Source organism: Ambystoma mexicanum, chromosome 13 (genome assembly GCF_040938575.1).
Source record: "Ambystoma mexicanum isolate Mex_15411 chromosome 13, UKY_AmexF1_1, whole genome shotgun sequence".
Classification (NCBI taxonomy): domain Eukaryota; kingdom Metazoa; phylum Chordata; class Amphibia; order Caudata; family Ambystomatidae; genus Ambystoma; species Ambystoma mexicanum.
Window position 1 is genome coordinate 112,434,242 of NC_090938.1, and position 24,849 is coordinate 112,459,090.

At 47.8% G+C, this 24,849-nt stretch overlaps 1 protein-coding gene across 3 annotated transcripts in view; it reads right to left on the reverse strand.

Moving 5' to 3' along the window:
• Positions 1-24,849, reverse strand: part of NRAS (NRAS proto-oncogene, GTPase) — a 447,970-nt gene that overhangs the window by 130,183 nt on the left and 292,938 nt on the right. For all 3 annotated transcript variants that reach the window (XM_069633404.1, XM_069633405.1, XM_069633403.1), the window contains exon 3: positions 7,173-7,351. In XM_069633404.1, the coding sequence (XP_069489505.1) occupies positions 7,173-7,351 (179 nt within the window). The remainder of the gene's footprint in view (positions 1-7,172; positions 7,352-24,849) is intronic.

Genomic DNA, 24,849 nt, shown 5'->3' on the forward strand with positions numbered 1-24,849 from the left:
CTATCCCAAAGTCAATGGGCTAAAGTATTGGATAGGTAAAAACGGTTCTGGCAAGTAAACGGTAAAGTCTCTGTAGAGGTTCTTAGAAGTAGTTTGTAAGCAGAAGAATTATACGTTGGGTCACAAGCTGATTAGGCCTGCTAGATGCGAAAGGTTCAAGCACTTTTAGCGCGAGAGGTAAGTACTCAGTTTCGTTTCACAGTACCTTACAAATGAAGAAAAAGATGCTCCTGAAGACTTCTGTTCCAGGCAGTTCCTGCAGCTGTCGCTGTTCCTGAGCCTCAGTCGTGGGGACAAGAGGGAGGACGTCAGGGGGATCCTGCACTGCACAGGACTGGTTGAAAAAGCTGATACTTGGCAAATCTTCAATTCCAGTAGCTGTAGTAAAGCAAACAAACTGGTGTCCCTCTCCCTGGTTATTCGGTTTCCTGCAGCACTCTGAGGAAAATACAACCAGCTCAGAGAATGGTATCTAGGTAGCTTACGGGTCGAGTTGATTGGTCCCACCAACTCAAAGGGAGAAGTCGGCCTTGCAGGGCTTCTCTGTCGAGATGAACTTAGCGATTCAGACCTGCAGCAGGGCTTCACCGAGCAAACCAAAGGTCCAGGAGTTGCAGCACCCATCCGCTTCAAGCTCGTCTTCGCTTCTTTCGTTCCAGTGGTCAACTCTGCCTTCCAAGCCAAGAGACTCGCCTTTTATCCAGTTTCCTCCCGTTCATTCCAGCCTAGCTGCCACTCACCTAGCAGGGTGGCTGTCCTTGCTGGACAGTCAGCCAGCCAATCATGCCAGAGTGCATTTGGGTCTCCTAGGAGACTAAGCACAGGGAGTTTCGGGCACCTCCCTCACTGCCTGACCACCCCAGACACTCGGGCGCCAGAAGCGGTCTTCAGTCCTGAAGCCCGCCAAAGGCGATGGAACATTGGGAGCAAACCTGGATTGGTGCGCAGAGCAAAACTCTAGAAGGACCTTTCCACATAGAAACGGCAAAAAAAAGAAGACCGGGGCCTGTTTTTTACAAAGGGGGCTCAGACGCCATCTTGAAAAACATGACTCCTGCGATTTAACGCTACCGGTGTCCGTGGTCAGGGGAAATCATGGTAGTTTGTTGTAAAACAACTGCCACCAGCCATTTCGATAGGAATGGGTAGCATTTGACTGCTACATGAGTATCTAGACACAGGGGGTATTAAGTAACCCCTCCAGCACTCTATTGTGAGATAGGGTTTGCTGGGTCTAGGATTTTAAAAATACTAGTAAGTAAAGTCAATTTCACTTTACTTACTCTGGGAAACAGTAGTTTATCCCAGAGAAGGTGTAAACATTGGGAAAGCCTGAAAAGGTGTCCATGTGCCACTACACTGAGGGTGCTGTGTGACACACATGAAAAGATGATGCCTCTGGAGTTGTCTAAAACTCCATAACCAAAGAAAACACAAGGGTAAAACTCATTCCAAAACACGAGAGAGTGGGAAAAAGGGTCACACTCTCTCCAGCTCTCCAGGTAAAAAAATCAAGTCCTCAAAATCCAGCAAAGTTGCTGGGGGTCTCTAAGGTGAATGGAATTAGCACATTTTTGAGAATTCTCCCCAACATCTACGCAACCCTAGTTCTGTGTTTTATTAATTGGAACACTCATATCCCTCCCTCTCCCCCCGTTGGAACCACTGGTTTGCTTTGTATATATTTAACAGTTTATGCTGTTGTAACCAAAGCGAAAATTCTCAAATAGTTTTGTTTAAAAAAATTTAAAAACATTTTCAAAAAATGAATTACTCACCTGCACTATTGGTTCTTGTTTAAATGAATTTGATCTTCCACTGAATGTTACGATTAGTTACTGCTTTTTAAAGAATGCTTAATTTGCCTTGTGTACATAAATATTTCAGTATAACTAAGTGTGTAATTGTTTACTTGGTACCTTGTGTTTACAGATTTCATTGTGCTACTCTACAGCCCACATTACACCCTCCTAAAATAAGCCTGGCTGCTTAGTCACTCTACCAACATGTGTAGTACAGGCCTATATTAAAAGTTGTGTCTGCCTAATACCAAGAGAGAGTCTTGTGAAATCCCACACCAGTTGGACTTATCAAAATCTTACCTAACACTCTGCTTGTCTTCAGCTTTGGATTCCCTGTTCCAGTGGTGGACTGGAATCCCAAAATCCTCGCCTTTTGTGCTGGATCCCAGTCATTCACAAACTCAGAGCCGTCAATCACCTGGTGGTTGGCTGTCCTCCGGGTCAGCCAACCGCTCAGAACTGGCTTCAGCCAGGCATTCCTACAGACAAAGGACAGTGACGTTTTGGGCTCCTCCCTCACTGCCTGCCTTCCCAGACACACTGGAGCCTAGGCGGGCTTCAGGGCTGAAGAACGCCAAAGGCAAAAACACACAAAGGACTCAAACCTGGTTTAAAAGGAGTAAAAGCCCAGAAGGAACTAACAAACAAGAAATGGTGAAAAAAGAAGACGGGGGCCATTTTGAGAAAATGGCCACGCATGGGTGCTGTACTGCAGCAGAGAAATCAGCCTGCTAGTAACCTGCACAAAAGGTGGTAAAACTTAACGACTACCACCAGCCATTTAAGTTAATCAGTGTAACAAAAAGGTTACATGAGGAGTGGGAGGAGTTACACTATACCCACCCCACCCCCATCACACCACAAAAAGAGAAGGTAAGTAACATAGAAGTTATCTTACTATTCTTGGGAACTGTAGTTGTCACAAGAAAAGGTATTTAAACAAAGATAAGTCCAACGGACACTCAGTGACAATGCACAGAGGGTGCTGGGTGTCGCAAAGCAAAAACCAGATGCCTGTATTAAACATAGGGAGCTTTCCAGACTCTCTAAAATCTTAAGAATAAAATGCCAGTCAGAGAAAAAGAAAGAATGAGTGAGTGGGAAAAAGTTCCACTCACTCAGAAGATTAAAATATATTTTAAAAGTCCAGCAAAAGTTATGGGGGTCTCAGGTTAAAGGGAATTAGCACAGAAACTGAACATTCTCCCTAACAACTTCTGAGAGTAGCTCAAAGAAAACTGATTCAGCTAATGGAGCTATTGATATTTTATTTGTATCACACTCATACACAAGTGTTTCAGAGCGCAACAAGGCAAGGGAGGGGAACAAGGGAGAACAAAAACAACATTGTTACTAGGCCCAGTGACATTGAGAACGTGCAAGTGCAGGGGAGAGGGAAGGGGGAAGTGCAGGGGATGGGGGGTCAGGGGGGAAGGGGGAAGTGCAGGGGATGTGGGTCAGCGGGTAAGGGGGAAGTGCTGAGCAAAGTAAAATAAAAACAGTGGCAGCGCAGCCAACAAGTGGCAAGTGCTAGGTTTAAGGTGCAGACAGGGGGTGCCTGATAAGTGCAGAAAAAAGGGAGGATGGGGGATAGAGAAGGGGGGGCGTGGGACTGTAGGGTTACAGATACAGAACCAAGTGCAAGGGTTGCCAGGAGGTAGTGCGGGTGCGTGGCAGAGTGAGCAAGTACCTGGGACCGAAATCAGAGGGTAACCAGGTGCACGACGCCGAAGCAGAACCGATCAGCAGGGGAGAAGAGAAGGGAAGGCAGAATCAAAGAGGAAGATCTTGAGGTGCTTCCGGAAGCGGAGATGTTTCTCCTTAAGTTTAAGCGTGGCAGGGAGGCTGTTCCAGAAGGAGACCCCAGCCCAAGACAGATCTACCCCCAGCTTGTTTCTTTGAGAAAAAAACTGACACTGAAGGAGTTGGGAGGTAGAGGAGCAAAGAGCTTGAGAGGGAAGGTGTTTACGAAGGGAAAGTTGAAGGTATTTTGGACCAAGGCCCTAGAAAGCCTTGTGGACAATGCAAAGGGTCTTGAATTTAATCCTTGCAGCCACTGGGAGCCAATGAAGAGATTTCAAGGCTAGAGACATACAATCCCAGGGCTTGAGGCCAAGGACAAGTCTTGCAGTCGTGTTCTGGATGAGTTGCAAAGGGCAGAGAGTAGAAGCAGGTAGATTTAGAAAGAGGCTGTTGCAGTAATCCAACCTAGAGGGAACCAGGACTTGAGAGACAGTGAGCTTCTGGGGGAAGGAGAGGAAAGGCAGAATACCTCTGAGGAGGTGAAGTCTGACTTTTTAGAGACATCAGAGATGTGGGCAGAAAAGGAAAGCGTTGAGTCGAAGATGACTCAGAGGTTCTTAGCCTCGCAGGTGGGGGTAGGAGGAAGGCCAAGATAAGCCGGCCAGAGGGTGACAGGAAAGGAGGGTGCGGGTGTACTGATGAGCATCTCAGTCTTGTTGGCATTCAGGCAGAGATCATTAGTAGCACACCACTCCTGAATAGCAGACAGGCAATCAGAGATGAGAGAAGGATAAGAGGTGGCCGAGGGAAGCCTGAAAATCAGTTGCGTCATCCGCATAGCACTGAAAATTGGAGCAGAGACCGCGATAGTCGAGAGATGCAAGGTATTGGTTGAAAAGCCAGGGTGAGGTCAGACCCCTGGGGAACACCACAGGTAGAGAGGACGATAGAAGAAAGGAAGGAAGGAAGGCAGGATCCAAGTTGGACCTGGGAGGGTCGATCAGAGGTCAGCCAGGCCAGAGCCTGATCAGCGATACCCATGTTGTCAGGGAGACGGTTGAGAAGGATAGTATGGTTGACCATTTTGAAGGCAGAAGAGAGATCGAGTAGGATGAGGGCAGATAGGATGTTAAGAGTCAAGGTTGGAGAGCAAATCTTCACGGATATTCAGGAAAGCAGTTTCCGTGCTTCTGGCAGCTCTAAAGCCAGACTGAGGGTTGCGGAGACAGCCAACAGAATCAGAGTGAAGGTTAAGCTGCGAGATGGCCAGCTTTTCCAGGAGTTTGCCAAGAAAGGGAGTGATAGAGATCAGGCAATAGTTTGCCGGGCAAGATGGGTCAGCTGTGGGTTTTTTGAGAAGAGTGTTCACAATAGAGTGCTTCAGAGGGGAGGGGAGGGGAAGGCTCCCGAGGCGAAAGAGAGGTTGCAGAATTCGACCAGTGCAGGAGCAAGAGTGTCAATGTGGTCCTTGATGGTTTTGGAGGAACAGGGAAGAACCTGTTTTGATGAAACTTTCATAGAGCGGACTTGTCTAGAGATCTTGTCAGGGGAGAAAAGGGGAAAGGACGATAGGAAGGGGGGGGGGGGCGGCTGTAGTAGGGCCAGCGTTCACAGAAGAAGGGAGAACAGGGGGAGGGGACGAGAGAGTGGATAGGATGTCCTGGATTTTTTAGATGAAGTGAGGGGCAAGGGCTGTGCAAAGGGCCTAGGAGGCAACAGGAGAGGTAGAGCCTGGCCAGCTCCTTGCACATTTTGAAGAGTTCGGCCGAGTTGTTAGGTGCCACAGAGACACAGGCTTGGATGTGTGCTTTCTTTTTAGTATGGACCGAGAGTCAGTATTGCCTTAGGAGCAGGCGGCAGGCCAGTTTGTCAGAGGATGAAAAGAAGCTTTCTCTCAGCCACCCTGCACTTACGTTTGAAGATAGCTAGGCCGGAGTCTTACCAGGAATTGCACTTGGCTTTGGGCTTCAAGCGGATCCTCATGACAGGGGCAAGAGCATCAAGAGTATCGGAGATAGAAGAGTAGAGCATGGAAAGGGCAGTGTCATGGTGCGAGACAGCAGGAGGCAGAGGGGGGACAAGAGCAGGTGGCGGCGAAAGCCTCAAATGACACACGATTCATGGGACGAATGTCCGAGAAGGTAGGTGGCAGTGTTGGGGGTGGCTTGGCCTGGGGGGGTAGAGAGGGAAAGAGGGGAGGAGAGGAGGGAGTGATCGTTCCAGGAGAGAGGAGAGGTCAGAGGGATGGAGAGGGGGAGGTCAGAGGAGATCAAAACAGAGTGAGTCGGGCCAGAGGGGAGGATAGAAAGGGAGAGGGAATTGCAGAGGTCACGGAAGAGTACAGAGGAGGGACAGGTAGAGTCTAGATGGATATTGAGGTCCCCAAGAAGGAGGAGTTGAGTGGTTGAGGCCAGGACGGAGGAGGAGAGGTACGCCCACTCAGAGAGAAAGGAGGTGATCTGACCAGGATGCCGATAGATAGCCACGGTAAGAGTGGCCAGGAGAGGGAGAAAGCTTGCAGACAATGCATTTGAGAGAGGATTACGTCTGCGTGGGAATGAAAGAAGCAGGAATCCACTCAGGAAGATCAGGGCTACACCCCCTCCAGACCAGGTGGATCTGGGTGCAGAGAGGATCTTGTAGCCGTCAGGGAGGAGAGTGTCAAAGCTCGTGACAGAGCTGGCCTTGAACCATGTCTCGGTAAAACAGAGGACAATGAGGTCAAGTTCTTCTAGGAGGTGGCAGATGCCAGAGGAGTGAGTGGTTGACAGCATGAAGGTTGCCAGCCTTAAACACCTTCCGGGGAGGGGTACAAATCACAGGTACGCCCTGCGGAGGTGAAGAAGAAGGAGCCAGATATGAGGGGTGAGGAGGGGGGGTCAGAAGAGGAGGGAAGCGAGGGCACGATAGCAAAGGGATAGCACAAGCACAGCTTGTTTGCCTTGAAAATAAGAACTTTCCACACATTATGGGTTGGATACCCTGGCCGGGCCAACTCAGCTCTTCACTACTGCCCATTTTGCCAGTTTATAAATGGAGTACGCGTGGGTAATAGTGGCATTGATTATTGCAGTACTTACAAAGCAGAGGAATATTGCATGAAGCACTATGCAAATAACCACATTATGATTATTACAATGAGGAAAAGAGGAGTGTAATGTGGGCAATATTTACATAGAAAGAGATCATTTTCCTTTTATCAGCAACATTCTCCCATCCTCTCTGTGTTTATCCATCTAGGCAAAGCCTGGTAATTTAACTGCAACATATTCAGTAGCAAAGCGGGCATCAGAATGATGCCCACTGGGCAACTGGTCCAAAAGATCTACAACAGCCTTAAGAAAAAACATTGTCTAGCGAAACAGAGGTCAGCTATTGATAATTGTATTTATTGAATTCAAATAATAAAAAGATTTGATAGTAAGATAACAAAAATAGTATATGGAATTATTTAGCATTTGCATGCTCACGGGTGAGGAGGGGTTTGTAGTACAGCCTCCAGCATATATGATATGATTGTTGAGGAGGTATTACAATGTGCTACCATTTCCAGATGCCACACTTCCATATGAAATGTTTTAAGGGCAGAAGTTTACAGTAGGCTGGATACACGTAAACAAGTAATACCTGTAGAGATTGACATCCGCAAACGATTTGCTATTGTTGATTGCAAACACGCAGAGGAACCCTTCTCCAGTTCTCATATACTGGTCACGCATGGCACTGTACTCTTCTTGACCGGCAGTATCAAGAATGTCCAGCAAGCAGGTCTCCCCATCAATTACTACTTGCTTCCTGTAAGAATCCTAGAGAAAAACAAAAGAAAACCCTATTACACAAACGTTCAAATATCGTTTAATATTTTAAATATATTTGAGAAATCGTGGTGATGGCTATGGCATAGCATTTTGCAGAGAACCTTTATTTTAGGAAGAGCATCTGCAAAATGAGGAACTGTGCACAGAACGTTAAGGTGCATGGGACTAGTGTAGACCAGATTACAGTAACCGTGATGTGATTGTAACATACAATTCAGATAGTACCAGACATCACGCTTTACAGTTATTTTGTATATTACACATTAACAGTTAAGCACACAGGGAGGTACCCAAGTCAGGTCTGTCATGAAGCTAACCAGGATCAACATCACACGGAAAACCAAAGGAATTTAATTAAAAATGTATTAAATATATCGATAATGCTCGGCTCAAACAAAACAAAGAAATCTGCTCCACAACCGCATAGCTTTCCTCAGGCGGTGTGGATTCTCTGGAGTCGACAAAACTCAATCGCAAATCAGAACGACGACTTCTTAGTTTTAAGCACCAAATCGGAGTTTCACACCACTCCTTCTAGGGACCCTTTCCTGGCAAAGTTTGTCACTTGCACTAATGAAAATAGAACAATCAAATGCTGTTGCCTTTTGGTTTAACCAGTGAAGTCTTTTGGCTTGTAATTCGAACCTACACAAGCTCTAGGCTTTACCAGAGATCCATTTTCTAAGTACCTCAGAGTTTTGGGGAGTTTAAGTGCCCCTGCACTTCTTTCTTCACGCCAGTTTGTCAGTATGCGTCGTCTTCTCATCCTGGACTTCTATGAGAACCACCCCACCCACTCCTAGGTCTCAAGTCCTCACATGCATCTGCACATGTCCTACATTGGCAGTGGTAGAAACTAGTGATGGATACCAGCAATCTAGGCCACAGAGATTCCATCAGGAGGCTGCTCACCTGTGCTTGTGTACAGACTGGGTCAGGCATCATCCCTTCCTCCCTGCCTGGTGAGTCCCGTTATTATGGGGAATTTCCAGTTTAGTGCCAAATTCCACCCTCCATTAGAAACCCACCCCCCAGCTCTTTCACTGAACATTCGGACTTTGTACTTTCAATCCTATGTTCTTTTTCTGTGTTTCTTTTGACTTTGAAGTTTGACAAACTCCATAGGCACCATCTTTTTAAAAATTTTGTGTCACAGCACCTTCAGTGCAGCGACATGGGGAAGTCTTCCAGATTTCCCAAAGGTTATCAAAGGTTATAAAGGTCCCAGATTTCCAAAAATACAATCTCTTCAATCTCTTGGATAAATTGTTTCCCAGAGCAGTAAAATGAAATGGACTTCACTTACATTTTGTAAAGCTCTAGACCCAGCACACACCATCTTACAATAGGTTGCTGGGGGGGTTACTTTATCACCTTTGTCTAGTTTGTCATGTAACTTTTTTTTTGTTACCCTTTCTACAATTAATGGCTGGTGGTAGTGGTTTACTTTTTCCTACCATTGGGTGTTTCTACCGTGGACTGCAATTGCAGCAAAGCGCCCATGGGTGCCCACTTTTGTCAAAATGGTCCTGGTCTCCTTTTTTTCCCCCATTTCTTGTTGGAAAGGCCCTTCTTGAGATTTACTCTGCACGCCAAAACAGGTTTGGTCCCTTTGTTAGTTTTGTCTTTGGCGGGATTCACGAGTGAAGCCTGCTTCTGGCTCCAACGTGTCTGGCAGGGCAGGAAGCGAGGGAGGTGCCCGAAACTCCCTGTGCTTAGTCTCCTTGGTTACAGGAATGCACCCAAAAGATGACTGGCTGGCTGGCTGTCCCTGGAGGATAGCCACCCTGCTGTGTGATTGACAGGAGAGCTGCAAATGAATGGGAGAAACCTGCATAAAAGGTGAGGTCTTTTGCTTGGAAGGCAGAGTCGACCACTGGACGTAGGAATCCGAAGAAGAATTTGGAAGAGACGCTTGCTGCAACTCCTGGACAGCTGGGTTTGCCCGGTGAAGCCCTGCTGTATTTCCAAAGCTCTGAATTCGCATTGACTATAAAAGACCTGCAACAAACGACTTCTCCCCTTGGGTTGGTGGGACTAATCGACCCCAGAAGAACTCATCTGGAAATCCTCTCGGAGCTGGCTGTACTTTCATTGCTGCTGCAGGAACCAATTGCCAGGGAGAGGAACAGCGTTAGAGTGTCGACTTTAAGACAGACCCGAGCTCCAGGAAGATCCTCCGGCCTCCCATTAAGCAGGACTGACTGAGCCTGAGCCCCCTCAACGGAGTACTGGACCCCAGATGCAAGGAAAGTCCATAAGGTATCAGAGAACCGCAGTGGTGCTATTTGCGAGAAGCTGGAACCACGAAGTGCCGCTGATCTGATGTTTGCCCATTGTTGCCGCCCGTCCTTCAATTCGTAGTGCAGGAGTCCCCAGATGTTCTCCCTCTTGTCCCCATGACTGAGGCCCAGGAACAACAGGATCTGCCATACTACAACTGGAACAGAAGCCAGCTGCAATCAATTTCTTCAGACCTAAGGTACTGTAAACTAACTGGTACTTACCTCTCGTTGTGTAGCCTTGCTAGCTCTCAGTAGAGACTTGTATTGGCTGCTTTTGCAGAGTTGATATGATATGGCATTTATAACGCGCCTATACACAAGTGTTTCAAGGGGCGACGAGGCAAGGGAGGAGATCAAAAGGGAGGACGGACAGCGATCCTACTAGGCCAGGTGTCATTCAGATCGAGCAAGTGCATGGGAAGGGGGCAGGGAAAGTGCAGTACATGTCAAAATGATAACAAGTAGCTGCCAGCATGTGGCAAGTGCATGGGTAAGTGCAGACATCAGGTGTCAAGGGCTGGGAGGGGGACTATAGGGATACAGAGACAGTCCGCAAGTGCGGGGGTTGCCAGGTAGGCAGTGCACGAGTGAAACGCTGGTGGGGGAGGACCTGGTCCCCGAGATCATAGGGTGTCCAGGTAGCCAGTGCAGTTTCCAGTTACACTAGGAGGTCAGATGGGGAGGAGAAAAAGCAGAAGCAAAGAGAAAGGTTTTGAGGAGCATCCGGAACCGGAGATGGTTCTCAAGTTTAAGGGAGGCAGGGAGGCTGTTCCAGAGGCAGGCACCAGCCAAGGAAGGAGATCCACCACCAACTTGTTTCTTGGAGAAGCGACCGACCCTGAGTGAGTTGGAGGCAGATGAGCGAAGAGCTCGAGAAGGGAGATATTTAGGAATAGAGAGTTAAAGGTATTGAGGCCCCAGAAGGCCTTGTGGATGATGCAGAGAGTTTTGAACTTAATCCTCGCAGCCACTGGGAGCCAGTGCAGAGATGTCAGACCTGGGGAGATACGCTCCCAGGGCTTGAGGCCAAGGACAAGTATTGCAGTCCTGTTCTGGATAAGTTGCAGAGGTCGGAGAGTAGAAGCAGGCAGCTTTAGAAAGAGGCTGTTGCAACAGTCCAGCCTAGAGAGAACCAGAGCTCTGTAGACAGTGAACTTCTGGGGGAAGGAGAGGAAAGGAAGAATACCTCTAAGGAGGTGTAGCTGGTAGTGTGACTTCTTAGAGATGTCAGAGATTTGAGGAGAGAAGGATAGTGTGGAGTTGAAGATGGCATCAGGGTTCTTAGCCTTGCAGGTGGGAGCAGCAAGAGGGCTTGCAGCTTTGTCCCTCACAAGCCTCCCAGCTTGTGGCCCAACAGTGACTTCATTTTCTACAAAGATTTCTAAAACATTGTGCAAGACTTTTTACTTACCTTCAAGAAGTGCTTCAGCTCACCTAGACTTTTGCTCAATTGACATTGGCTGTCCTGGATCCCTGAAAGACTCTATCCTCCGACTTTGTGCTTTAACTATCCCTCAACAAAAGGCACACATTCTATAACTTGTGTAGCTGGGAAAGGATTGATTTACTTTGCATGGGGGGTGATTCAAAAAGTACGTATCTGTCAAAATGGCCCTGGTCGACTTTTTTCGCAATTTCTTGTCAGAAAGGTCCTTCTTGAGATTTACTCTGCGAGCCAAACCAGGTTTAGTCCCTTTATCCATTTTGTCTTTGGCGGGATTCACGAGTGAAGCCCGCCTCTGGCTCCAGTATGGCTGGCAGGGGCAGCAAGTGAGGGATGTGCCCGAAACTACCTGTGCTTCATCCCCTTGGATACAGAAATGCACCCAAAAGGTGATTGGTCGGCTGGCTGTCCAGCAAGGACAGCCACCCTGCTGTGATTGACAGCTAGGATGTAATGAATGGGAGAAACCTACATAAAAAGGTGAGGCTTTTTGGCTTTGAAGGCAGAGTTGACCACTGGACGAAGGAATCCGAAGAAGAACTTGGAAGAGATGCTTGCTGCAACTCCTGGACCGTGAATTTGCCCGGTGAAGCCCTGCTGCTGTGCTGAAGCTCCGAATTCGCTAGGACTAGAGAAGCCCTGCAAGGACAACTTCTCCCCTTTGGTTGGTGGGACCAATCAACCCCAAAGGGAACTCGTTTGGTCGTCCTCTCAGAGCTGGCTGTACTTCCACTCATGCTCGTGCTGCTGCTGCTGCAACCTCAGTGCAAGGGAGAGGAATACCAAATCGAGTGGATCGCTTTTAAGTCAGACCCAAGCACCAGGAAGATCATCCGAACTTCCCTGAAGCAGGACTGACCAAGCCTGAGCCAAAACAGAGTGCCGGACCCCAGATGCAAGTAAAGTCTGAAGTGGTATCCGAGAACCACAGTGTTGCCATTTGCCGTCAGACGCGAGGAGCTGAAACCACGAAGTGCTGCTGAATTGATGTTTGCCCATTGCTGCCGCTGACCTTCCCATTGCAGTGCAGGAGTCCCCAAACGTCCTCTCCCTTGTCCCCACAACTTAGGCCCATGAACACCAGGATCTGCAGAGCTGTACAGAAACAGAAGCCAGCTGGAACCATTTCTTCTAACCAAAAGGTACTGTAAACCCAAGATGACTTACCTCTTGCTGTGTAGCCTTACTTGTTCTCTGTTGAGACTTGTCTTGGTAGCCCTGGCAGAGTTGCTTACAGCTTTGCCCCTCACAAGCCTCCCAGCTTGTGGCCCTTCAAGTGAAACTTATTTCTACAAATGTTTCTAAAAACATTGCGCAAGACTTTTACTTACCTGCAAAGAAGATCTTCAGCTCCCCTAGACTTTGCTCAACTAACATTGGCTGTCCTGGCTCCCAGAGAGAATCTTCTTACCTCTGACTCTGTGCCTTTACCCTTTCCCCCCAGAAAAGGGTTAAATTTACTGGACAGTGGAAGGTTTAAAAAGTACTTACCTGTTTATGAATTATTTGTTAACCTTTGGTTTATTCCCAATCTAACCTTTGCATCAAACAGTATTGCTCTAAATGTACCAGTGATGAATCAATGTCCACAGTAAGCAAGCTATTTCAGTCACCTAAGGGTGTAGGAAGTGTCTATGTGCCATCCCCAATGGGTATCTGATTTAGAGAAACAGAGTGTGTTTGAAGTATATTATAATTGTTAAATGTTTAGCTCCCCTCTGAAGAAAAGTGTTTATTTGAAAACTGTCACTGTGAAAATCTGTTACAACCCTACTGCTCACATTGACCCCTCTTGATATAAGCCTGGCTGCTCAGCCACACTACCAACCTGTGTAGTACAGACCTATACCAAAGGTTGGGTTCCTATTGACAGGAGGTCAAGGTTGCTGTAGTCTCCCAAAGGATACTGCACACAATCTTGCCTAACACAAAGGTTTGGTTAACTATTGCCAAGAGGACAAGGCTGGTGCAGTCTCCCACAGGGCACTGCATACAATCTTACTTAACAACCGTCCACAATAAAAAATAAAAAAGTTTGAAATTCAGAGGTAGGAGGCAGGTTGATGGAAAGGTTTTAGAGATGGTTCGGCTCAAACGAAACAAAGGGTGAGGAGACGGGGACGAAAGAGGAGGAGAGTGAAGAGGGGGAGGAGGGAGAAGATCAAGAGTTGGAGAGGAGGGTGAGAAGCAGAGGAGAGCCTGTAACAAATGAAGAACTGAACATGTGGCAGAGTCTTGAGGATGACCAGACGAAGGTTTTTGTGAAGTCCAACTAATGGCTTCGTAAAACCATTCAACTGAGGCAGTACAAGATTCCACTCTTAGTATAAGGCTGTACCACCCGAGTTCAGGGTAGCGTAGACAGAGCAGCCAGGCATATCTTATGAGTGAGAGAGAGGGCTGTAGAATCATGTTTGGAAGAATTCTCATAAATGTGGTAATTCCCTTCACCTTAGAGACCCCAGCAACTTTGCTGGATTTTGAGGACTTGATTTCTTTTTTACCTAGAGAGGGTATGGGCCTTTTTCCCCCACTCTCATGGATTTTGAATGTGTTTTACTCTTGTGTTCTTTGATTATGGAGTTTTAGACAACTCCATAGGCATCATCGTTCCATGTGTGTCACACAGCACCCTCAGTGCAGTGGCACAGGGAAGCCTTTTAGGCTGTCCTAAGGTTTAATACCTTCTCTGGGATAAATTACTGTTTCCCAGAGAAAGTAAAGTTAAATTGACTTACTAGTCTTTTTAAATTCCCAGACCCAGCACACCCCATCTTACAATAGAGTGCTGGAGGTTGCCTAGTATCCCCCATGTCTAGAAACTCATGTAGCAGTCCAATCGAAATGGCTGGTGGCAGTGGTTTTACAACGAACTACCATGATTATTCCCGACCACGAACACCGGTAGTGTTAAATCACGGGAGCCATGTTTTTCAAGATGGCGTCTGAGCCCCCTCTGTAAAAAACAGGTCCCAGTCTTTTTTTGCCATTTCTTTTTGGAAAGGTCCTTCTAGAGTTTGTCTCTGCGTGTTAAGATAGGTTTGGTCCCTTTGTTCCTACGCCTTTGGTGGGCTTCAGGAATATAGACCGCCTGTGGTGCCAGAGTGTCTGGGGTGGGCAGGAAGTGAGGGAGGTGCCGAAACTCCCTGTGCTTAGTGTGCTAGGAGACCCAAATGCACTCTGGCATGATTGGCTGGCCGACTGTTTGGCAAGGACAGCCACCCTGCTGGGTGAGTGGCAGCTAGGCTGGAATGAATGGGAGAAAACCGTTTAAAAGGCGAGCCTCTTGGCTTGGAAGGCAGAGTCGACCACTGGAACTAAAGAACCGAAGACGAGCTGGAAGAGGACAGCTGCTGCAACTACTGGACCATTGGTTTTCCAGGTGGAGCCCTGCTGCAGGTCCGAATCGCCAAGTTCATCTCGACAGAGAAGTCCTTCAAGGACTTCTTCCTTTGAGTTGGTGGGACCAATCAACTCGTAAGCACCTGGATACCATTCTCGGAGCTGGTTGCATTTTCCTCACAGTGCTGCAGGAAACCGAACAGCCAGGGAAAAGGACACCAGTTTGTGTGCTTGACTACAGCTACCGGAATCAAAGATTTGCCAGTTTGCCAGCTTTGTGACCACCACGACTGAGGCTCAGGAACAGCAAGATCTGCAGGAACTGCCAGGAACAGAAGTCTTCAGCTGCATCTTTTTCTTCAACATAAGGCACTGTGAAAAACGGACCGAGAGAACTTACCTCTCACAGTGAAAGTACGTGAAACATTGGCAACTTGCAGACCTTGTCAGCTTGTGACCAGATATATAAAGCTTTCTTCTATTAACTACTTCTGAGAACCGTGGCAAATACTTTTCTGTTTAACTACCAAAACCATTTTTACTTAGTCAAGACTCTAGCCCATTGACTTTGGCCTACCTATTGCATTGGATCAACTCTTCTGGTGAACTCAAACTATTTGCACTGTTCAAGAATAACTCTACTATTCGTTTTATTAATGTATGCCTTTTTGCTCCTACTTCAAATACTCTGAATGCCATTTTGCTCCTCCTTCAAAGTAGTTTAAATGCCTCAGAACCGGGTAGTGTGAAGTACTGTAGAATATTTTTGGGCGATATTGATTGCCTCCTTCTAGTGAATGCTTTATAACCGACTGTGAAATAAATTAGTAAGTGTTTTACCACGAAACCTGGAGTATAAGAGTCTATTGGAATACTTGTGATTGTAGACCTCTGCGTAACATAAATTCAGATCACATTCCATCTTGAGATAAGCCTGGCTGCTCAGCTCGCTACCAAAGTGTGTGGTACAGACTTATACCAAAGGTTGGTTTTGCTTACACCTGTAGTCCTAGTTGTGTGTAGTGGTCCCAGAGGGTACTGCATACAAACTTTGCCTAACAAATCAGTACAAAGAAATTGTATTATACATATGGTCCAAAGAAACACTGACACACTATGTATTGTAACAATAAAGGGTTTATTTTATATACAAGCAGACCAAGAGATGTTTGTGTACCATCATAAAGCATATAAACACACAAAAACACAACACTATGCTTTAAATACACATATCAAAGCACAGACCTCTTTACACAAATCAATTCACAGACCTTATTTAGAACACTGAACAGTATTTCTAGGTAAGTCTGATCTTTGTATATGCATTCAGTATAGGGCACACCTATTCTTGGGGAGCAAAACCATACATTACTTTCAGATTACTTTACAGTAATACAAGGGTAGTAGACCCTGTCAGTTATGCAGTGACACTCAACAAGGAAATCACATGGTCAAGTAACTTGCAAATATACTGTTCTGAATAGTGGAACACAGATTCAAGGAACAGTATATACCTCTACTACTTTTGTCACAACACGCAGTTATACTAGGTGAGTAAGACTTTGATGGTGTAATATACAATTACAGTTACTTTTCAGCTCATTGGAACACAGTCTTAAGATAAGCAAGAACGCTTGACACCAATTGTGGATGCTCCAGGCAACCCAGGGTCAGCTACACCGAAAGGAATGCTTTTCAGGAATGGCACACAGCTATTCTAGGCAGGTAAGATCTAATGCTGTAATATTCTATTACAGTTGCTTTTAAGATCAGTGGATTGAGGTAAGCAATAACTAACTTGTTTTAGGATGGCACACAGCTAGCCCAAGGTTAGTAAAACCTACATACTTGTTAAAGGGGCTATCAGCAACTTAAAAAAGGTAGTTATAACTTTAGACAGACTTATTCAGGACAGCTAACAGGGATAGTAAAGTGAAACCAACAGCATTGCGATTTCCCATTCACTCACAGCCTGCGCTGTCAAACAGCAGGGTGGCTGTGCACCAGAACAGCCCGCCAGCCAATAGAAACTGGTTTCATTCAGGTACACCTAGGGACAAGACATGGAAGTTTTAGGACCCTCCTCACTTCCTGCCTTTCTAGACACACTGGAGCCTGGGCCAGCTTCAGAGCTAAATCCTGCCAAAGGCAAAACACACAAAGGGCTCAAGGTCCCAGGGCATTGGGGTATTGTATCTCCACAAGGTTACAGCACAGCATGGGATGGCTCAAAATGCAGGTCTTCTTCCGACCTGCGATATTCGGTCTTCTGTGCTCCTGAAAAGGTGCCAAAACCAGAGCGCTGCATCCAGCTGCGGGGAAACTCTTGCATGGAGCCTTCTTCCGTGATCTTTGCTGCAAATGAATCCATCAACCAGGTTTTTAGTTGCAGATCCTGAAGTCTTCCTGCTGCAACTCTTCTGTGCTGCGGTACTGTGTTGGCTGGGGTATTTGACCTACCTTGATCCTTTGCGATTTCTCTATAGCTTTGGGGCGTTTTCTGTGATTAGGAGGCCACTCAACCAGTTCATCCAGGCCCACTGTGGAATCCTCCTAGGGTGTCTTCTCTGAAGTCCCTGGACCCTCAACTGACATTAAAGATGCTTACTTGTTTGAACAGTATTCCCCTGGAACTCTGATTTTGCCTGCAACTGAACCCTATCTAAACCTACTTACAGCTGGCACGTAGACCACTAGGGTCCCTTAACTGCCTCCGAGTGAACTCATGCTATGGAATAAGGGTTAGACCGAATAAGAATAGGGTTCTGCCTTGAAAAGAACAACAAGTGTGCAAAAGTTACTTACTTGTAAAAGAAGTTGGTTGGTAACTAACTCAGAGTGCACAGTTAGAAAAGTTCTTACTCCCTTCAATGTGTGTTGCACTATTCTGAAAAATATATATAAGGTTAAGTTACTGAACTGTGAATTGGTTGTGCCTCTTCCCAAAAGTAATGCCCTTTTCACTTTACTATTCATATAAGTATGAATGTCCCAAATTGGGTCTTGCTTACCCTGACTTGCTGTCAGCCGGTCCAGAATAAGTCTGCCAAAGGTTATACTTACCTTGAAGTTGCCGATAGCCCCTTTAAAAAGTATATAGGTTTTACTTGCCTTGTGTTAGTAACCTGTATTCCACTGATCTTAAAAAGCAACTGTAATGGAATATTACAACATTAGGTTTTACCTGCATAGAATAGCTCTGTGCCATTCCTGAAAAGTGTTCCTTTAGGTGTAGCGGACCTTGGTTTGCCTGAAGCAGTCACAATTGGTGTAAAGAGTTTCTTGTTTATCTTGGACTGTGTTTCACTGAGCTGAAAAGCAACTGTAAATTACACCAAAAAAGGTCTTACTCACCTAGTAAAACCTATCACAAAACTAGTAGCGGTATATAGTGTTCTTTGAATCTGTGTGTCACTATTCAGAAAAGTATATTTGCAAGTTGGTTGACTACGCAATTTCCTTGTTGGGTCACTGCATAACTGAAAGGGTCTACTACCTTTGTATTACTGAACGTAACTTATGGTTTAACTCCCCAGGAATAGGTGTGCCCTATACCGAATGTGTATAACAAAGGTCTGACTTACCTAGAAATAGTTAGATTTCTAAATTAGGTCTATACTTTGGTCTGTGAACTTTAAAGCATAGTGTTGTGGTCATATAATGTTTTTATATGATCTATAATAGTGCTTAATTACCCAAGAATCTCTTAGCCTGTTTGTTTATAAAAACCCTTTATTTTTTTACCAATACGTAGTGTTTCTTTGGACCACTTGCATTACAATGTCTTTGTACTGATTCTACAGCCCTCTCTCCCTCCTAAAATAAGCCTGGCTGCTCCGTCTGTGCTACCCTGAACTCAGGTGGTGCAGCCTTATAATAAGAGTGGAGTCTTGCACTGCCTCAGTTGAATTGTTTTACAAAGCCCTTAGTTGGACTACAGAAAAACTGTCCTAACAGTTAGTAACAACTGTTCTTTCAATGCCTCAGTTGGAGTAATCTTTGATATAAAACTGGAAGTTACTATCTAAAGAATAGGTGTTCTACAACGAAGTTACTGATCTTGAAGTTGGTATGTTAAATTTAAAATGATAAAGGGGATAATCAGTAGCTCCCTATCACTCCCCATAAGGCGGGGGGGTGCTGGTCTCACCTAATAAAATGTAAAAGGGAACCAAAGACCCTTGGGAACTGTAGGTTTCACAAGTTTAGCCAGAGAAAGTTAAAAGGGGAGTGTTAGGGAGAATGTTTATTTATGTGCCAATTCCCTTTAACCTTAGAGACCCCCAGCTCTTTTGCTGGACTCAGGGCTTTTTCTTTAAGTTTTGTGAGTGGGGGATTCCAAGATGGCCGCCGTCTAGGGTGGACGCACTCCTCCGAGAAGGAGTTTCAACGAGTCATTAGCACCTCCATGAAGTCCCCCAGCGAGTCCTAAATGAAGGGGAGCTGACTCGCTCGCGGCTGGAATCGGGAGAACCAGGCTGCAGACGCTTGAGTGCGGCGGTATCCAGACTGCAGAGGAGGTCCCGCATTGGAGCGGGCATCCAGGCTGATAGCCCGCCAAAAACGTTCCCCGACTGCTGCGGGTGGCCGTGCCGGAGAGGAGAGGCACGCTGCCCTGGGAACGGGTCGGGCGGCGTGGCCTCACGCGGTCCCGCCGGCGGTCCGCCCGCAGGCTAACTCATACGGCGGCTTCCCGCCTCGGCATTGCTGCGGGCCTAGGTTCTCCTTCCCAGCCCCCCCTCTCCTGGGGCGGCGGACGTGCTCCTGCAGCTGGAGGGGCGGTCTCTGCTGTTCCCTGCCGCCGCGGGCTCGGGCCCCTGCGGCCTCTTTGCCCACCGCCCGCCCGCCGGGGGCCTTCGCCGCGGAACATTGCCTGGGGCGGGGGGCCGCGGCTGGAGGGGGCGCGGGGCTGCAGCCGCAGGAGCGCACATGACCCCCTGAAGCTGAGGGGAGAGGAGCTCCGCGCTCGGGACGCGGCCTGACTGCCAAGTAAGGAGAGGGGTGGGGAGGGACAAAAGGCCTCTATAAGGGGTGCTGGAGCACATATTGGAGGGCCCGGGGACGCCCCCACTGCATGATATAGTCTGTGCCCTAGTAAGGCCCCCCTTTTATGCAGATTAGACCCCGTGGGGGGACCACTGGAAGCAGCCATAATTTTGCCCCAGACAAGGGCCCCCCAACCACAGCAAACAGTAAACCGGAGACTGGGGGCCTGATCTGGGGGCCCACTCTCAGTGCTGTCCACAAAGGAGCTGCAAACAACGCGCAGCCAGTCCGGACTGACACAACTGGGGACCGACTGGACTCGTGTCATCCCTCGAACCCGGGTCGCCTAAGACGGAGGGCACACATTGCTACAACAGGAGTGGACAGCTAACCTCTTGGAGGGATCCACATCCCCGGGCAACCGGAAAGGACCATCAATTGCCTCCCGGGGGCTGGAGCTCCCCAGGGCACAAAATAGGCGCAAGGAGCATAGGAACAGCCAGAGAAAAGCCAGTTCAGACAGGAGCCCAACACAGCTTGCACCAGAGCACCATTGGGAGAAGGGGGTGTGGGGCTGAAGCGAGCAACCTCAGGGGACCATCAAAGAGGTCTTGGGACAACTTGGCAACCTCACGTAGGGAGCCACCCCCAACAGGGAGATGGTGGGAGGGGGAGCCAAAGACCAAGACGCGCTGGTACAAATAAGCCAGCATCAATGGCAGGGCAGCAGTTGTACACAGGGAAATCACCCAAACCCGACAGTGCGCAAACCAAACCTATAGGCAGTGGGAAGAAGACTCCTGAGCCGGGCACTATCGCCCTCCCCCGGAAAAGGTATCCCTTGGGGGGTATGGGCGCAAGTATCCTGGACCGCGCTGGGGGACGGGGTTAACATCACCCCGACTAATCCTGCAACCCCAATTGAACCGACAAGCCCCCCCCGCGGGGGTCAGACGGATGCCAAGAACCAAGTCCAAAAGTGCCTCACACAGAACCCACAGCTGGAACACTGCTGGGGACAGTACCCGAACAAAGAACCCCAGAGTGAGACAACAGCGATGCACAACATTCATCGGCCTGCGGACACCCCTACGAAGATGGCTCTGAACAAAGAAGATCTCAAAGAATGTCTCGCGGGAATGGCGACCCGGATGATGCCTGCAGGAGCATCTAAAGTCAATAAGGGAGGAGCTCCGATCCTCAATTCAGGAAGTAAAAAAGGACATTACAGGCCTAGGAGAGAGGGTTCACATGGCAGAAGCAGGACTCTCAGAAATCGCCAAAGATTCAAAACAGTCCAGCGTGCTACTAGAACAGATCGCCAGGGCCACGCACAATCTAGAACTTCAAGCAGAGGATCTTGAGAACAGATCCCAGAGATCTAACATACGAGTCAAGGGCCTACCCGAATCCATCGGCGATAAAGACCTGAAAGAGTCAATGCAGCTATGTTTCAGTAGCCTCCTAAAGGATGTCCAACCAGAGGACATACAGGTCGATAGAGTGCACAGAGTTGGCCCCCCCTAGGAGGGAGCCGGGAGCATGGCCCAGAGATGTCCTAGTGGCAATGACTTCCTACACGGTGAAGGAGGCAATTCTCCGAACAGCAAGAAACTTACAGCCGGTCACAATCAATGGATCCCAGGTCCAGCTGTACCAACACTTGGCCCTCTCGACCTTACACAAAAGAAGAAGATTAATGGCTAAAGGTCTAAGGGGGTCATTTACAGGTGGACTTTGGCCTGCAGTTCCCCTGGGAGAGCAAACAACACCGAATCACCACTTGTGAGGAAGGAGTTGCGCTCCTGTGCCTGGAGGAGGAGGAACAGCTCCCGGACTCGATCCTGCCCGCAGCCTCAGAAGTGGGAATCCAAAACAATGGGAATGGTCCTCGATCCCATCAAAAAAGCGAGGAACAGAGGGGAAAGGAAGAAGCCAGTTACTGAAATAAACACTGTTACTTGGAGGATTAAGCTATATAGATCTGGGAAAAGCGGAGCATGTCTCCGGGACAGTGGAGCATCAACTATAATGAATATCTTAGGGAACAACACAACCCTCGGACGGAGCGAGGGGGAAACCATTTTGGAATCAATGCAGGACAAACATAGGTCATGGCGGAGCGCAAGACGGAGGAGACATGATACCCAACGCCCCGAAAAGGGCGCAGAGAGAGTTTTGTTGAACTTTGCTCTGGATGGTACTAGGTGGGTAGGGGGTGGGATCTGGAGAGGGAGGGATGGAAAGCAAGTTACTCAAGTCTAAGGACTTGACATGGATCAGTATAGTCCAAGGGGAAGTGATGATCGAGGGGGGGTAACAAAACGGAAGGCAAAGGATCACCTGCATAATTCAGATGGCTGAAATGAATGTAGTCTCGCTCAATGTGCAAGGCCTCAATTCGCCAGTCAAACGCTGCTCAATCCTAACGAGACCCAGACATGCAGGTTTCAATAGCTTTCTTGCAGGAAACGCACCTCCTTCCTGAAGACGAGGGAAGACTGAAGCACAGGGTGTTCCCCCCGTCAATACTTCGCTTCTGGGGGAAGGAGGACCAAAGGGGTTGCCATACTACTCGGGGCCAACCTGATCTTTAAAAAAACGGGCGATGTACGAGGACCCGGAAGGAAGATACTTAATCTTTAAAGGGATGATACAAGATCAATTATACACACTAATTGCAATCTACGCCCCGAATGAGCGACAAGACTTATTCCTGATAGAAGTGCTGAAAACTCTGGGGGGGGGTGTGAGGGTCAGATAATAATAGGTGCTGACTTTAATTGTGTCATGGACCCCGCCTTGGACAAAACACTTCCACCCATAGCAGCAGATGCAAGAAACAGGCAGGCGTTGGGCAAACCGTTACGCTCACCTGGTTCCCACAGGGGCGTCGATCGGACCCGGACAGCTGTGGTCTCCCCCAACGTGATGCGTAGTGCCGAGATGACTGTCTGGACTGGCCCACCCAATGTCGGCTGCTTGATCCATAGAAGTATGCTCCTGCAAGTGGAGAAAGGGATTTAGCCACCCGTGGATTTTGGTGATGGCCCCCTCCCACTGTTCTCGTTCTCCCCACTTGTCACCTGCGATATCCCCTTTTAGTAACCTCACCTTATGTTTTTAAATGATGAGCTCTCCATCCTGCATGGCATGCAGGGGCGCGTAGATACCAGTTACTTCACTGGTTTGAAGGTACTGGAGGAGTTCCGGAGGAATATTGACTCCGGAGTTTATACAGTTCAAAGAGTTCAATATGTCCGATGTTCACTCTTGTTCCATTCCCTTGTTGAATTGCAGCTGGTTCTAAAGAATGTTGCCTGGAGGCAGCTGATGGCGTTCAGGTAAGAGTCTGCATTACCCAACACTGTCCGGTAAAAGTTTCATGAGTTTAACTTGTTGTTTTCTCTCCCTTTATAGGTGCGGCATATGAAGATGAGGCGTATTAAAGAAATGCTCCAGTGGTAAATCAGGTAAGCCTATGGTGGTAAGAGATTGTATTTGTCGGCTCTCTTGGCTCACCTTGTTTCTTCTTTTGTTTTCTCCCAGGTGCTGGAGTTCGACGAAGAAAATGATGGAGGCAGCGCCGAGTCTAAAAGATGCTGTGGACTGGTGAGTACAACGCGGCGCTGCTACTGGCGATGCGACGCGTGCTGGAATAATGTCCTTTCAGGCTTGGAGTCGTGGAAGATGCAGAATCAGGTAAGGAATTCAAGTAATGTCCATGATCTAACCTTTTCTCCTTCTTTCCCCTTTTTCTAGGAGCTCCGGATTCGAGGCGGGCGTGGCAGAAGACTGGATGGTGGCTTGCAGGCACGGTGAGCGTTACGCTGCAGAATAACGCGAAGCGTGTGTTGCTCGTCGGGCGTGGTATAAATAGCCTCAAAAGTAGTCCCAGGTAAGAAGTCCCTAGAACCGGTTCTACGTTATTTAATCGTGGGACTTTTCATTGCAGGGTTTTTTACCGCGATTTATTTTTTCTCAAAAAAAAACCCATCAATTTTTTTTTTTGTTTTTGGGGCGTGGTTACCCCCCCAAAACCCTATTTTTTTATTCCCTTACACACATTTTTTTAATTTTTTAACCCCCCCCCCCCAAATAAATTTGCGGTAAAAAACCCTGCGATGAAAAGTCCTGCGATCAAAGGACGGTATACCCCTAGAACGACACCCGAGTAAAAAAATAGTCCCTGTAGTAAAATAGTCCCCCCAGGCTTCACGTTGACCTGGATTCATTTGCAGCATGGTCTGCCTGAGGTAAGTAATGACTCTGAGTCTGGCGCCTTAGGCGCCAGGACTGCTTCCTATAATGAGCATGGCGCCTAAGGCGCCAGAACTGAACCCAATAGCCCCTAGCCGGGGCTGCTGAGGTTTTAATAAATGTCTGGATGCCTGCGTCCGGGGCTGATGGGCTTGGTCCAGATGCCCGGGGGTAGGCATCATGACACAAACTCTTCAGATACCTGGGAGTCAGATACATGGAGGTTCTTCCATGGCCAACAGAGAGAGTTCACCCGTTATTCAGTGGTCCATAAGGGGTATTCAAGAATTGACATGGTGCTGGTGTCCTCAACCCTGATCCCACGCATTACCAAAGTGGAAATAGAAGCCCAATATGTGTCAGACCACGCCCCAGTCCTGGTACAAATGGAGATAGCCCAGTCCATCTATAAGAACCGTAGACCATGGTGGCTGAACAAAATGATTTTGAAAGACATGGCTCTTAGAGCGCACATGGAAGAGACGATCCAGAACTACTTCCAGGAGAATGATAATGGGGAGACAAACTGGGGAGCAATCTGGGACGCCGGGAAGGCTGTAATACGGGGTGAATTTATCTCACGAACGTCAGCATACATAAGGGAAAAGGAACTCATCAAAAAGAGCCTGGAAGCAGCACTAAAGGCAGCAGAAACACCACAAAGCTAGGCAATCCCAAAAAACACTTAGAGTGGTTAAGAGCCCAACTAGAGGCACAAGTAGCGGAACGCACAGCGCAAACACCAATTAATACCAAGCAGACATACTATGTCCAGGGGAGTAAAGCAAATAGGTTTCTTGTAGCTAAACTTCGCAAACTAAACTCCCGCAGTTACATAGTACAATTAAAAAACCCAAAAGGGGAGCTGTGCAGTTCGGAGAGGGATAAATTTGAGATAGTGGAAAAATTCCATCAAGAGCTATTAGAAAGGCAGCAGCAAGACCTTCAGACCCAAAGACAATATGTTTCGAGGATCTCTCTCCCCCTCAGATCACGTGGGAAGATAACAACGCATTGCAGGCACCCATAACACCACAAGAAATTAGCGATGCCATTACTGCGTTGCCTCGCAATAAAGCCCCGGGTCCAGATGGACTGGGAAGTGGATATTATAAAACATTTTGCGCCCAACCGCTGGGCCCCCTAACTGTCACGTCCCCCATTACAGC